The following is a 16,800-nucleotide window of genomic DNA, read 5'->3' on the forward strand; positions in this document are numbered from 1 at the left end:
TGCTTATACAATAAAAACTAGACACAATTTAGAAACATTGAAGAAAACTGAAGTGGAGAACTATATAAAGCATATATATTTTATGACTTCTTTTTTTTAATTTTCTAATTTCTGCCATTGTCATTAATTGTAATATGTATTTAAGTTATATATTTCTTGCATAATGTTTAATTACTACTGATTTATGTTGTGTTTATCCAGCATTACATAGTTACTGTATAGTAATTTCTTTTTGCTCAATAGGATTCAATAGATCTATTTCTTGGGAATTATCATGTAGATGAAAGTGAAGGAGTTACTAAAGGATGCCCACTTTCAGAAAAAAAAGGATTAAAATTCTTAACTGTAAGTGCCATTAGTTGCTGGTATAATAAAATTCATCCTTTGAATTCATATATAGTATTCATTCCTTGCAGCTATCTTTGATAAAAGAAAAAGTTTCATATTAAAAATATTTTTTAGATAGTTATAATAAATTTATAAAAAGTTTAATTTCTAATAAGTTTATAATTATTCTTCTGTGTGGTTACATAAAAGTATAATTTTATTAGGTCTCTAAGCTGTAAATTTACATAATAATACAAATGTGATTTTATAACGTAACTGTATCACATAAGACAGAACTATGATGCTCAATACGTTCTACATCGTATTTCAATTTTTGTAGAAGAATAAGAGAAATTTACCTCAATATGATACACCTAGTGACACTCTCCAGCAAATAAATGAAAATAAAATTAACGCGAATTAATTATCTTAGATATCTTAGTGGATATTCGAGAAGTTTAAGCTGGTTGAGCAGGGGGAGGTTTCTCAAACCGGAAAGTGGAATGCAATGTGCTACAATCAGCAAAACTATGGATAGAATTTCTGGTCAATGGAAGGAGGTCATTAATATACAAGAGGACAGGAGAGGGGTAAAGAACTGAACCTTGGGGGACACCAGAATTAGTGCAGAATTAGAAGATAGAGAGCCATCTACCATCACCCTCAGTGAACACTCAGAGAGAAAACTGGATATCCAATTACAAAAAACAGTTGGCAGACCATAAAATGGAGGCTTGTTTAGAAGACCTTTATGCCAAACATGATCGAAAGCCTTTGAGATGTCAAGAGCAACTGCTTGTGTTTCACTGAACTTTTCTATTGAATTTGTCCACAAATGATTAACATAAGCCAGAATATCACCAGTGGATCAACACTGACGGAATCCATACTGGTGATCATTGATCAGACAGAAGGTTTCTAGGTAATTTAAGAGTTGGCGGTTAATTAATTTCTCCATTACTTTAGAAAGAGTAGAGGTGATTGCAATAGGACGATAATTGGGTGCGAGGGATTTGTCACCCTTTTTTAAAATAAAAAAGTGAAAAAGGTGGAAAAAACAGGAGTAAGTTCAGGAGCACAGGTTTTGAAAATAACTGGAGAAATACCATCAGGACCCGAGCTCTCTTAACATCAAGATTGGTCAAAATCCTTCTGACATCCTTTTTACTGAAGACCACAGGAGGCATTGAATGGAGTGTGCTGTGGGAATGGTGGGAGGTGTCAGAATACACGAGTCAGAAGAAAAATAGGATTCTAGCAGGCAGCTATATCCTTGGCTGAAGTAACAATAGAACCATCTGGTTTTGATAGAGGTGGCAGCAGAGATCTGCAAAAGTTGTGGCCAATAACTTTGGCAAGAGACCAGAATGTTCGGTTACCATTAGGACAAAAAGCAAGTTGTCTACTTTTAACCTGTTCAAAATCTAATTTGAACTGATTAATAACTACATTACAATTGCTGCAAGCTCTGGTGTAGGCAGAAAATGAAACTGAAGAATTGGAAACAAGCCAATTACGATATGCAACATTCTTTTCTTGAACAGCCTTAACACATTTATTGGAAAACCAATGTTTAGGTGAAGGACAAGATTTTAAGGAAGAGTGTGGAATAAAGGATTCCATTCCTACAATAATAATTTCACTGACACGATGTGAGCAAACTTTGACATCAGGAGTTTTGAAACAGTAATACAACCAATGGAAAGAAGAAAAGAAATCTTGAAGGTTATCCCATTCTTGTAATGCCAAACAACATGAAGTTGGGAATAACCATGAGATAAAGGCTCCATTGGAGAAGAGACAATCACCAAATTGTGGTCTGAGATGCCTAATGGACCACTCACTTTGCATGTCTTCTTAGAATGGTTGTTTGTGAGAAAAAGATCAAGGGCTGTATGGTTAGGATTGTCCAGTATTCTGGAAGGTAAATGAACAATCCAAGGCCGTGTCATATATATTGGCTGCCCACGTTCAAAGGAAAAATATGCCACCCTGGAACATTGTAATTATTCCCCAAAATAAATAACATTTTTTAAATAATATTTTATCAATATTATAATTTATAAATAATATTTTATCAATATTATAATTTATAAATAATATTTTATCAATATTATAATTTATAAATAATATTTACATTTTTATTTTATTTCCTTATCACGCTTTATTCATGCTACACATGTTTGAACATAAAAAGGTAATATAAAATTAAGACAGCTTTGTGGAATAAATTTTATCGAAATTTGATATGTATGTTTTAAATAATATCACTTAGTTTTGAAAAAAAATCATGAAAACAGATATTAATAATAATTGTTATAAAAATATATAAATATATAATAATAATAATAACTTTTATTTATAACTAAACATAATTACATATATAAAGTTTAATTCATGTGTTATTACATATTTAACATAAAAAATAAATTGAAATTCAATGAATAGATATTAAATAAATTTAAATTTTCGGGCTTTCAGTTCTGAAAGTTTTTTTTATCACGTCATGCATATCTAAACTTTCAGCTAAATCGTGTTCTGTTGAGACTAGTGCTAAATTATCCAATCTGTCTTGGGACATTGTACTACAAAGATAATTTTTAATTATTTTTAATTTGGAAAATGATCTTTCCCCGGTAGCTACACTCACTGGCAATGTAAGAAGTATTCTTAGAGCAGCCACTGCGTTTGGAAAAGTGGTGCATAAATTGTTTTCAAAAATATACTCTAATTCTTCTGTTACTCTCAAATCTGGTTTTAAAATATTTTTAAGTACTTTTAATTTGTCGGTTATGTCAATGGCGTCGATATCCTTTTTGTTCTTGATATCGTCTGTTAATTTATTTTGCAAATCTTTACAACATTCTAGAATTTTTTGATCAGTTACATGCTTTTTTATGTATGTATGTCATATGTCATTTAATTATGTATGTCATATAAAAAATTTAAATCATCACTATGTATTCTTAATAAATCGAACTGTCTTTAAGAGAATTTATTGTTGTGCCTAGTATTGAAAATTAAAACTTAATTTTAAAATTTAACTGTGCATCATTTATGCCTTCTTCTGGATTTTCATAATCAAATGATTCAAACTGAATTTTCTTTTTACATTGACATATAAGAGAGACATCAGGAAATTTAGTTTCGGTTTCCAATATTTCAGCTAACTGTGTTGATTCATTTAAAACTCTAAAAATCCACTATCAGATCGTTTACTTTGTAAGTAATTAGATAAATTATTTAATTGATCAAGCCAAGAATTTATGTTCAATTTTGGATTTTGCATTGTTTTACTTACTGCATTCACATTATTTAATCATCATCATCATTAGCCATTTTCAATCCACTGCAGGATGAAGGCCTCTCCAGCAACTTTCCAGTTCCTTCTGTTTTGAGCACTGGCCATCCATTTACTACCCACAAACTCATGAATTTCATCTATCCATCTCCGCCTTTGTCTTCCAGGTTTTCTTCTAGCTCCTCTTGGATACCATTCTGTTATTTTCTTAGTCCATCTGTCATCATGTCTTCGAGCTATGTGTCCTGCCCAAGACCATTTTAGTTCTTTAGATTTGATAAGAATGTCCTTTACTTGAGTTTGCTGCCTAATCCATGTGTTTCTCTTCTTATCTAACAGTCTGATTCCCAATATAATTCGTTCCATTCTTCGCTGTGTAGTTCTCAGCTTCTCTTCCATTCTTTTGGTGAGTGCCCAAGTTTCACTTACATAAGTCATGGTGGGGAGTATACCTTGGTTCATTATTTTACGTATCAGACAAACTGGGATATTGCTCTTCAGTATGTGACTATATTTCCTGAATGCTATCCATCCAAAATTTATTCTTCTCTTGACTTCCGGCCATTTATCATTATTACAGCTAATATCTTGTCCCAGATAAGTATATGACTCCACCTTTTCAATCACTGCTCCTTCAATCATTATTTCCCTTTCTGTGGCATACTTGTTCATCATTAATTTTTTTTTTAGGCATATTCATCTTTAGTCCAAAATCCTTACTAACCATGCATAACTGATTAAAATTTTCCTGTAATTCTTTGGGATCATGGCTTATGACCATAATGTCATCTGCAAATCGTAAATGGTTTAGGTACTCTCCGTTCACATTGACTCCTTTCTGCGACCAGTCTAATCTTCTGAAAGCTTCCTCAAGGGCAGCAGTAACCAGCTTCGGAGATATTGTGTCTCCAGGTCAAACTCCTTTCTCGATTTTAAATTTCCTACTGTCTTTGTCTAGTCTAATAAAGGAGGTAGCACTCTCATATATTTTCTTCGAAATCATAATATATGGGGTATCTATGCCTTGTCTTTCCAGTGCCCGAAACATTGCCTTATGCTGTATGGAGTCAAATGCCATTTCATAATTCACAAATGCCAGGCATAATGGTGTTTTATATTCATTTGCTTTCTCCATTAGCTGTGATATTACATGAAGGTGATCCATAGTTGAGAATCCTGTCCTAAAGCCAGCTTGCTCTTTCGGTTGATTCTCATCAAGTATTCTTTCTAATCTGTTAGTAATGACCCTTGTGAACAACTTGTAGATGTGGGATAACAAGCTAATTGGTCTATAATTTCCAATTTCTGATTTATCTCCTTTCTTATGCAGCAAAACTATGATTGCATTATTCCACTGCTTAGGCGTCACACCTTTTCTAATGCACTTTGTGAAGAGCCTTGCCAGTTTTTGTGTTATGTCTCTTCCTCCCAATTTTAACAACTCTACAGTAACTTCATCTTCCCCCGGGGCTTTCTGATTCTTCATTTTCTTCAATGCATGTTCTACCTCATCAGGAAGAATATCGGGTATGTCGTATGTGTTGCTAATTTGCAATCCATCTTCTCCACTGCTGGCATCATTCCCGTGCTCCTTGTATAATTCTCTATAGTAGTCTTCTACTATTTGAATTATGCCTTCTCTGCTGTTTATAAGTACACCATCGCTATTCTTCACTTTCAGTATCATTTGTCTTTCGGTATTACTGCTCATGGCTGCTTATTTAAATCCTTTGTTTTCCCTTAATGCTTGTTCTACTTTTCTTGTGTTAAATCTTCTTATGTCCTCTCTGAGTCTCTTTCTAATGCCTTTGCATAACTCAATATATTCAATTTTCTCCCTGTCAGTGTTTTTCTTGCTTTTCATTTGTCGTCTTCGATTCATTATGACAAGTGTTTCTTGACTAATTTTTTCTTCTTTGGATTTCTTTTTGCCTATAGGTTTCTTGGGTTTTATCACTTTCAGAAAGTTGTAATATTCCTCGTCGATATCTTGGTCCTCAGCAGTCTGTAGAAGCTCAAACTTGTTCTTAAGTTCCAGTACATACTGCTTTTTCTCCTCTTCTGTTATCTCAAAGACCTTTGTATTATTTACTCGAGTCAGTTTTTTCCTTTCCTTTCCTACAGCTATATCAAGTGTACATCTTACCATTCTGTGATCACTTCCAACATTTACATTATTCAGGACGGTAACATCATTCACAATATATGTTCTGTTAGTGAGGATGAAGTCGATTTCATTAGTTGTTAATCCATTTGGACTCTTCCATGTCCACTTTCTGTTCATCCTTTTCTTGAAAAAAGTGTTCATTACTGACAGTCCTTGAGATTCTGCAAATTCCACAAGTCTTTCATTTCTTTCACCAATTACAAAATTTCCTATAGTTCCCCTTTCTGTGCTGTTTTGTCTTTTTCCAACCTTAGCATTGAAGTCCCCCATAATAATAGTGTAGTGGGTTTTCTGCTCATCTAGAAGACTCTCAATTTCGGTATACATTTCTTCAACCTCTTCATCATCATGGCTCGATGTTGGTGCATAAATCATTATAATCTTTAGCTTGTACCTCTTAGAAATCTTGAGTATTAGTCTTGACACCCTTGGTGATGTACTTTTGAATTCCAAAATGTTGTTTTTAAAATCTTTATGGACCAGAAACCCAACTCCACCTTCACTCCTTTCACTGTTTTCATGGTGTACAGCAGATTTCCACTTGATAAACTTATGATTCATTTCTTCTTCTTGTTTCAGCCAAACCGATGATATTCCAATTCACATTTTCTAATTCCTTTTCCAGCTCTAATATCCTGCCACACGTTATTTAATATTTTGTACTAAATTTCTATTGAACATATAAATTTAAATGATTTTAATTTCGAAGCTAAACATTTATTCCTATCTTTATTCTTATCTTCCATTATTTCTAAAAGGACATCATAAATTTCACCAATTTCTTGTCTTAATGGCCTTATTGCATCTATACGACTTCCCCATCTTGTATCACTTACTGGTTTTAAAAGTAATTTCGAAAAATGTTTTTTCAAAATGCCCCAACATTGTGTAGACGAAGAAAAAAATATAAACAATTCTTGAACTGAGTTAAAAAAATCTACTGTTTCAAAATTAATTTTGGCAGCATCATTAACCACCAAGTTGAGAATATGCGCAGTGCAGGGTACAGAAAAAGCATGGGGGTTGATATTTAAAATTTTTCTTTGCAAACCATTATGTTTGCCCCTCATTGTTAGTTCCATTGGCATAACCTTGCCCGTGTATATCATATACGATATCTATAATATCACGGCCTAATTCATTAAATTTGTTTGAAATAAATACACTTAACCCTTCTCCCATCAAATTAAATAGATAATTTAAAATAAACTTAATGCTGATAATATCTATTACATTTATTTTTTAATATTCTTATGTAATACACTGCACTTTAAAATAAAACTATTAAATGTTAAATTTCAGTTCATTACTTCTGTAAATGAGACTCGCTATAACGTAACTGACAAATGTTTTTAGTTGGTGGCGACTAGGTACGAACGAGTAATTCCCCTAAATTTGATCCAATTGTCTCAGCGAATGCATCTCTATCGTTAAACGAGGTAATACTGTATAATGGGCTCTCAACAACTATTAATATATGAATGAAGAATCAAAAAAAAAAAGTTACAGGTTCCCTATCTAATCATTTTTAAAAAGTTTATTGTGACAAGAATTTCTTTATTTGTATTTTCTTTATTCAATTATGCTTAGATTCTACATCATTTTGGCCGCCTGTGTTCTTCTCACACTCGAACACAGGGTTGATGTGGCCTTGGAACAATCTGTGCAAGGTCATTAGTAATTGCAAAAGCCTCAGCATCATGACTAGCAGGATCTGTTTGACTAGAAAACGGAAGCCAGCTGCAGTTGTGAAGATTAAAATCACCAAGGAAAGTTACTTCACTGTTAGGAAAGTTGAACTGGAGAAAATCAAGTTGCAAAGAGAGGAAGTCAAAGAGTTCTAAATGATTAGTGGTGTTGGGAGAATGAATGGTAGAGACAACAGATGTGAATTTGACAGAACGAAGTAGAGAGATTTTAAGCCAAAGAAGATCGAAAAGAGGAGATTCCAAATTACAAAGTCTCTGACAGGGAATATCAGAATGGACATATGCACAAGTACCACCTTTGAGGTGAAAAGAATCATACAGCAAATAATTTGAGCAACTGAAATGAGCAGTGATTGAATCAACCGATAGGTGAGATTCTGTAAAAAAAGTACATGGGGTTTGGCAGACTGCAAGTGGAAATGGACATAATTGAGATTATAACTGAGACCACGTATATTTGTGAAATGAACTGGGAAGTGTTTAGGAGGTTTAGATCTTTTCACAGATATGTTTGCTCTATTAGTTTGACAGTTCATTGTGTATTCAGTAGTAAGAAAAAGTGGGGGAAGGGACATGCTGTATGAAGTAATGAAATTTTTGAATTTACCCAAATCTTTAACATAACGTGGCCTCGACAATGCCCTTCGCATACACACTACTCGGACTCCCTCCAGTCACTATATGGCAGAGTAGAGGCGTCAAGCTTATATACACTAACTGATTAGAAGCTATAGATTTGTTCTGGTGTACTAACTAGCAGCCGGCCCGTGAACAACATTTTAGAGCTGTGCCCTTGAAATGTAAGGAAGTTTGGTGTTCATCATAACCTTAAAGGGCATCAATCATACTGCCTGATGGAAGAGATTGGGGAGGGTTGCCCGGAACTTTGCTCTGAAAACTAAACATGGGTTCCACCACTTCAAGCCTCCAATAAGCAAATTGGTGGAATTGCACCAGGTGATGAGAGTCATCTACCACCTAGTAAAGGTTGAGATTATCAAAAAATTACCGGAAATTGCACCAGATAAATTAATAGCCCTGTATAATAACTGCATGACAGAGGGTATATTCCCAAAAATATGGAAAAAAACTGTGTTAAGAGTAATTCTCAAAAACCTTGAGAAACACGTTATACCTTCATGGGGCCAAAGGTAAAATGGAATTGGGGGGCCCCATATAAAGAAAAAACTAATAAAGAACATTTTCAATTTCATTTTATTGTGACAATAAAACAAATTATATCACATAAGAAAATATGCATAAGGGTGCCAGCAGAGCCGGTTCCATGCAAGGCAGTCTTTAATTTTTCAATTAACTCAACTATTTAGGGAAGAACTAAATATAAAATTTCATCAAAATTGGTACAACCATTTTTGTAAAAAACGTAAATTTTCAAATTAATCTTCAAGTAGAAGTTCATTGACCTTGGCATGTAGACATGTATAGTACCTTATGTAGGATGGCACCTGAACGTCAATTCATCTCCACCTTTGTACACTGTGATTATCACAGAAAGCACTGTAAATGGCCAGAAATGTATGTAACGTTATGTTTGTGCAGTGTGTGTGTGTGTGTGTGTGTGTTGTTTAGTTGTTTCTGGCCGTTTTGTCACCAGGCAGGCGATCACCTGGAAAGCCTGCTCAGTGTCCGTCTACACCATTGACCTTGGCAGGTAGAAAGTCAGTTTCTGATAAAAATCACTTAAAAATAATAGTAAAAAACAGCAATGAGTTTTTTGAACAGTGATTTTGGGGCAGCCTCTGATCAGGGGACTAGGCAGATGTCTTTTTTTGCCTATTGGATAAAGTGCCCTGAAACACCCAACTGATCCCAAATCATGTAGACCAATAGCTCTACTCCCTGTACCAGGGAAAATATATGAAAGGCTAATGTATAGCAGATTAGCATAATACTACACAGAACCAGGTTTACGTTCCAACAATCAGTATGGTTTTAGGCAGGGCACCGCTCTACAGAGGATGCCATGAACCACCTACTAACAACAGTTAAAAATTCAGAGGAGAAGTATAGATTAGTAGAAGCACATGATGCAAGAAAGAAAGTTTATACAGCATTAGCAAAAAAAAAAAAAAAAAAACTCTTCCCATTTCACTGATTCATTCATTCCAAATGTTTGTCTAGTTCTGCCTTGAATTTCTTTAAGCTATCAACTTCCACACCAGCAGATGGAAGTTTGTTCCAGCAATCAACTACCCCCCTGGCTAAAGACAAACTTCTGCACATCTACTCTACAACTGTCTTTCCCCAGTTTGAATCTATGTCTCCTCAGGTTTGTAATCTGAGAAAAAGGAAGAATCCCATCAGCGTTTAGCCTGCTCAATCCATTCAAGGCCTTATACACCTCAATCAGATCGCCTTGCAGGTGTCTAGTCTCCAGAAGCTGCAATTTACAGAACTTGAGCCTTTCTTCATAAGAACACCTCTCTGTTCCCTTCACCGGTCTTGTTGCCATTCTCTGTACTTGTTCTATCATCTGTACCATCTTTCCTAAAATGAGGCTTCCAGACCTGTACGCAGTACTCAAGGTGTGTTGCCTGACCATTGCCTTATACAAGGGGATAATTGTGCTCGCAAAATTGATGTCTATCATTTACAAGACCCCATGACCTACTCTGGCAGCCTATCTGCACTGCTTGGAAAACTTAATATCTGACTGCACAATTACTCCCAGGTCTCTTTCATTCTCCACTACCCTGAGTGTAACACCACATAGTTGGTACATTTCTCGGGGGCTACTGGCCCATATGCAGTACTTTGCATTTGTCAATGTTAAACTTCAGTTACCACTTCTTAGCCCATGTACCCAACTTTTCCAGATCCTGTTGCAGCAGCATATTGTCATTACTGTTATTAACAACCATGCCATTCTTTGTATCATCTGCAAAAACTGACATTGAGCTTGATGTACCTTCATCATCATTTAATTCGGTTACAAATCGTAAAATGCTGTACATGATGAAGTTCGTTGGGGGTTATAATCTTGGTGCATTGTACTGTACCGTGCATGTATTTTGTATCTACAAGACTGAAGTTGGACTTACATACATGAAAAAAAAAAAAAAAAAACAATTAAGTACATAAGTCGAGGAGTGTCTGTATATACAGCTGAGTTATATGCTATAGAGTTAGCCTTTGACCACATTAAAACCCATAAGTATCAAAGGTGTATGGTGTACATTAACTCTCTAAGTAAGTACACTGCAGGCTTTATTGGGGATTAGGTATAATCCTCATCCATTTGTGACTTGGATTCAGCAGACTCTACATTCTCTGTCTGAGCATTCATTCGGCATTCATTTCTGCTGGATTCCAAGCCACATTGGGATCCGGGGAAATGAATTGGCAGATGATGCGGCCATATCACCAGAACCCCACAACACTTATTGCCTGCTAGTCCCCTATACAGACTACAGGCAGCTAATACTTGCTAAATTGGCAACAATCTTGGCATGAGCAAGTCACAAACATTTTTATCTTTAACAATTTTATCTTTATCAGATAAAGCCTGTATTCTGACACTGGCAGTCTAGTCTGCGCAGGAACCGCAGAGAGGAAAACATGCAAACATAGAACTCGTAACATACTTAAATCATACTGGCCTATAACATATGTATATAATTTAATTGTTAAAAGATACAAGAAATAAACTATGACCTGACACGATTTGGCCTCTTAGTAACCCTTGTGACATTAAACTTAATAACAATAACACTGATTTAACATGAAATTGGGTATCATGGAAGAAAATGGTTGATGGGAGGTTGGTAGTTCAGAACAACTGATTTATGCTGTCATAGTGACATGACACTGGGCTTTGAATGAAATGTGTTTTTTTTTTTGTTTTTTTTTTTGCCGACCGGGCTAGCCGGGTGGGTAAAGTGCCTGCCTGGCAACCCAAAGGTCATGGGTTCGAATCCTGCCTCGGGCTTGGATCAGAGTACTGCAAAAACCTTGGAAGGTGCATTATGGCCACAGAAGCTGTTGTGCCAATAACTAACTAACAAAAAAAATATATATTTTTTTTTTATTATCCTTGATATTAGTAACAAACAAAAGCACTGATAAATAACATTGTTTTTTACAAAATTAACATGCTTAAAATGTTTATGTTAATTTCTGTAATTTTCTTATTTCAGCTACCAGTTGTTCTTCTTTTGGCTATAGCAATGTGTTTTCTTTCATTGCTTATTCCTGCAGGTAAGTGACTGAAATCTTAGTTTATCATTATGCACCTACTAAAAGAAAGTAATTATCAAGTCATTTCAAAAATAAAAACTGTTTGTTGCATTTTGTAAGATTTTTTTTTTTTTTCCCCCTGAAAACCCCAAACAGAAAAGGTATTAAAATCTATAGTACTTAGTACCATGCATAAGTTGAGAAGTTGAGAAGATGAAAGAAGATACTTGTACATTAGATTTGAATTTCTGTAGATTGTAATTTTCAGGAATTATATGTAGGGTGAATGGTTATTCTGGAATACAGAGGTTGAAGGAATAAATGAGAAAGAAGAAAAGTTGGTTTGATAAGTTTGAAGTCAGACAGTAAATGAATGTTGACTTGTTGTAGCACATGAACTGGTTTGGAAGATGGGGGATTACAGAAGTTAATTCAAAAGAACAGTGCACATGGAAGTGTCTATAGAAAAGGCAAGCAATTGAAACAGAATGTTCATGAGAGAGAGAGAGAGAGAGAGAGAGAGAGAGAGAGAGAGAGAGAGAGAGAGAGAGTGAAGAGAATTGGTAAGAGATGGATCAATTAACCTAATGCTCTCCTTTTGAATGGAGTCCAGAAGCATTTTTATACTGTGATATATAGAATGCTCTTTTGAAGTGATTCAGTCCTGTTTTATTTCTAGTGCTTTTCTCTCTTTGATTTATTGCAGGTGGTTCTATACTTAAACAAGTCTGAGCATCCAGGAAGGAAATCCACTTTTCTTTTCTCATTATATTCATTAAACTTCTTTACTAATAAACTAACCTCAACAGCTGCTTGGTCACAGGTGGCAGCATTCCTGCCTCTGTGGCAGGGCTGGAAACATGGGCATAAAGACAATATCCACGGCTAAAAGGAGCATGACATGCTTTTCACAAGTTACCCACCCAAAGAGCCAACATACTCTTAATCAAGGAAGCATAAATGAAAAGGACCTGAGTCTTCATTGGCTAAAATAATTAAAAAAGACTTATCTTTGTAAGAAATGCCATTTTTTTCTCATTATGCATTCAGTGGGTGTACAATCATTAAACAAATTAGTAGTATTAGTAGTAATGGAAAATGATGCAAAAAAAGCGAGCTTATATAGCATCAGCCAAAAATAAATAAAAAAATAAACACACACGTGCATACACGCACGCACGCACACACACACTTCATTCATCTTTACCCTCCAAGAATTTGTCAAGTTCTTCAACCCATCCACTTCCACAACAACAGATGGAAGCCTATTCCAACAATCAACAACTTTGTGGCTGAAGGCAGACTTCCACACATCTATCTTAAAACCATCCTTCCTCGTGTATGTACTCTCAGCAAGAGGAAGAATACCATCAACGTTTTGCTTACTCAATCCATTCAATGCCTTAAAGACCTCAATGAGATCACTCCACAGGTGCCTAATTTCTAATTGCTGCAATTTGCAGAACTGAAGCCTTTCTAGGTAAGCGAACCCTTTTTCCCATCACCAATCTGGTTGCCCTTCTCTGCACTTGTTCCAGCAGTTCTACATCCTTCCTAAAGGGAAGACTCCACACCTGTACACAATACTCCAGATGCAGCCTAATCATGGCCTCGTAAGTTTCTGCATATTATTGACAAAACTTATAAGTTTACTTATAATCAGTTTACTTTACTTTTATTATAAGTTTACTTTACTTATATATCAACTTAGAATCACTTATAAGTTTATCAAGTGGAAATCTACTATACACCAATGGAAACAGTGAAAGGAGTGAAGGCGGAGTTGGGTTTCTGGTCCATACAGATTTAAAAAGCAACATTTTGGAATTCAAAAGTACATCACCAAGAGTGTCAAGACTAATAATCAAGATTTCTAAGAGGTACGAGCTAAAGGTTATAATGATTTATGCACCAATATCGAGCCATGACGATGAAGAAGTTGAAGAAATGTATACCGAAATTGAGAGTCTTCTAGATGAGCAGAAAACCCACTACACTATTATTATGGGGGACTTCAATGCTAAAGTTGGAAAAAGACAAAATAGTGCAGAAAGGGGAACTATAGGAAATTTTGGAATTGGTGAAAGAAATGAAGGAGGTGAAAGACTTGTGGAATTTTCAGAATCTCAAGGATTGTCAATAATGAACACTTTTTTCAAGAAAAGGGTGAACAGAAAGTGGACATGGAAGAGTCCAAATGGATAAACAACTAATGAAATCGACTTCATCCTCACTAACAGAAGATATATTGTGAATGATGTTACCGTCCTGAATAATGTAAATGTTGGAAGTGATCACAGAATGGTAAGATGTGCACTTGATATAGATGTAGGAAAGGAAAGGAAAAAACTGACTCGAGTAAATAATACAAAGGTCTTTGAGATAACAGAAAAGGAGAAAAAGCAGTATGTACTAGAACTTAAGAACAAGTTTGAGCTTCAGCAGACTGCTCAGGACCAAGATATCGACGAGGAATATTACAACTTTTTGAAAGTGATAAAACCCAAGAAACCTATAGGCAAAAAGAAATCCAAAGAAGAAAAAATTAGTCAAGAAACACTTGTTATGATGAACCGAAGGCAAAAAATGAAGAGCAAGATAAACACTGACAAGGAAAAAATTGAGTATACTGAGTTACGCAAAGCCATTAGAAAAAGACTCAGAGAGGACATAAGAAGATTTAACACAAGAAAGGTAGAACAAGCATTAAGGGAAAACAAAGGATTTAAATCAGCAGCCACGAGCAGTAATACAGAAAGACAAATGATACTGAAAGTGAAGAATATAGCGATGGTGTACATATAAACAGCAGAGAAGGCATAATTCAAATAGCACAAGACTACTATAGAGAATTATACGAGGAGCGCAGGAATGATGCCAGCAGTAGGGAAGATGGATTGCAAATTAGCAACACATACGACATACCCGATATTCTTCCTGATGAGGTAGAACATGCATCGAAGAAAATGAAGAATCAGAAAGCCCCGGGGGAAGATGAAGTTACTGTAGAGTTGTTAAAATTAGGAGGAAGAGACATAACACAAAAACTGGCAAGGCTCTTTACAAAGTGCATTAGAAAAGGTGTGATGCCTAAGCAGTGGAATAATGCAATCATAGTTTTGCTGCATAAGAAAGGAGATAAATCAGAAATTGGAAATTATAGACCAATTAGCTTGTTATCCCACATCTACAAGTTGTTCACAAGGGTCATTGCTAACAGATTAGAAAGAATACTTGATGAGAATCAACCGAAAGAGCAAGCTGGCTTTAGGACAGGATTCTCAACTATGGATCACCTTCATGTAATATCACAGCTAGTGGAGAAAGCAAATGAATATAAAACACCATTATGCCTGGCATTTGTGGATAATGAAATGGCATTTGACTCCATGCGGCATAAGGCAATGTTTCGGGCACTGGAAAGACAAGGCATAGATACCCCACATAGGATTTTGAAGAAAATATATGAGAGTGCTACCTCCTTTATTAGACTAAACAAAGACAGTAGGAAATTTAAAATCAAGAAAGGAGTTCGACAAGGAGACACAATATCTCCGAAGCTGTTTACTGCTGCCCTTGAGGAAGCTTTCAGAAGATTAGACTGGTCGCAGAAAGGAGTCAATGTGAATGGAGAATACCTTTAAAACATCACCAGAATGAAGTCTCTTCATTCCAGGGAATGAAGAGACTTCATTCTGGTGATGTTTTAATTGAAACATCTCAACCAAGACATTCAAAGCAGCTGGCCCCTCGACGTGGGCACCTGTACGTGGTGAGGGGACCTCCCAGTGACGCTGCTGGACTTCCAGACTAGCATCACTGGGATCTAACGCCCATACCTTGGTTCCAGGGTTACATCGTTGGAATCCGGCGTGTGCAGCCGTGCGCCGCGACCCGTGGAAGCGGAAAGGGGGATCCTGGTGGTTGAGGGGCCCAGCCTTAATACACCACTTTGGCCCCTGCTTCGACGAGACGGGTGGTCCCGGACCGGCTCGACTGGGATCAATCGGCGGGTGGTATTATACTGCTAGGGTCAACTGCGTTCCAATAAGTCTCCCTCCCTATGGTCCTGGGACGGGATAAAGACTTATTGGTAACGTGGGTATGGTGTTCTAAGCGAACTCGGCGTCCCATTCGTGTACGCAGTACCTGCTAGTTCACGAGTGGGCGCCCCCTCGTAGGGCTCCGTGGTGGGTGAGGTACTTAGGCATCAGACATTTTTTCTTTACTCTCATGAGTAATTTAAATCCTTCTTCTGGGGCCCCAACAAGGCCCCTACCTAATCGCGATGATGACGCAGATAACACCTCTGCAAAACGAGCCAGAACTGAGGATAAACCACCACCATCAGTGACACCGCTTTTCCTCATTCTCCATTCCACCGGAGAGCAGTCCATTGGAAAGATGTCACCCTTCTTCATCCAGAAAGGATTAGAAGGGTTGGCTGGTTCACCCAAATCTGTTAAACGACTGCGTTCTGGCGACCTTTTGGTCGAAGCTACAAATATTAAACAGGCGGAAAAAATCCTGAACGCCACATCAATAGGGGGAATACCTATCATTGTAACCCCCCACAAAACTTTGAACTCTTCAAGAGGCGTCATTTCAGAGTGGGACCTTCTTCATGTTTCTGAAGAAGAGATCTGCTCTGAATTAAAAGACCAAGGAGTGACAGCTGTTAAAAGGATATCAATGAGAAAGGATGGGAACCTCGTCCCTACCCGAGTTCTCATCCTAACGTTTAACACCCCACGGCCTCCAAGTTCCATCAAGGCAGGCTATCTAAACTGCCCAGTGAGGATTTATATCCCAAACCCACTGCGGTGCTTTAGATGCCAAAAATACGGCCACTCACAAACATCTTGTCGTGGTAACCCTGCCTGTGCTCGATGTGGTGCGAAAGACCACGAGAGCAAGGAATGTTCAGCTTCTAAACCGATCTGTGTAAATTGTCAACAAGATCATCCTGCCTACTCCAGAGCATGCCAGCGGTGGAAGGATGAAAAAGAAATACAAAAACTGAAGACAGAGCTGAATATCTCCTACCCAGAGGCCAGAAAACGTATCCAACCAGTAAATAGCGGGAAACCTTCATACGC

At 36.6% G+C, this 16,800-nt stretch overlaps 1 protein-coding gene across 4 annotated transcripts in view; it reads left to right on the forward strand.

The window, feature by feature from the left end:
• Sac1 (phosphatidylinositol-3-phosphatase SAC1) overlaps window positions 1–16,800 on the forward strand; it is a 677,000-nt gene that overhangs the window by 578,418 nt on the left and 81,782 nt on the right. For 3 of the 4 annotated variants that reach the window (XM_090383680.1, XM_090383679.1, XM_090383678.1), the window contains exons 17-18: window positions 244–345; window positions 11,662–11,722. In XM_090383680.1, coding sequence (XP_090239806.1) covers window positions 244–345; window positions 11,662–11,722 — 163 coding nt within the window. Of the gene's footprint in view, window positions 1–243; window positions 346–11,661; window positions 11,723–16,800 lie in introns of those variants that run through there. The other variant, XR_016547569.1, reaches the window with a different exon arrangement.

Source organism: Mastigoproctus giganteus, chromosome 10, assembly GCF_048544385.1.
Source record: "Mastigoproctus giganteus isolate SK-2022 chromosome 10, ASM4854438v1, whole genome shotgun sequence".
Taxonomy (NCBI): domain Eukaryota; kingdom Metazoa; phylum Arthropoda; class Arachnida; order Uropygi; family Thelyphonidae; genus Mastigoproctus; species Mastigoproctus giganteus.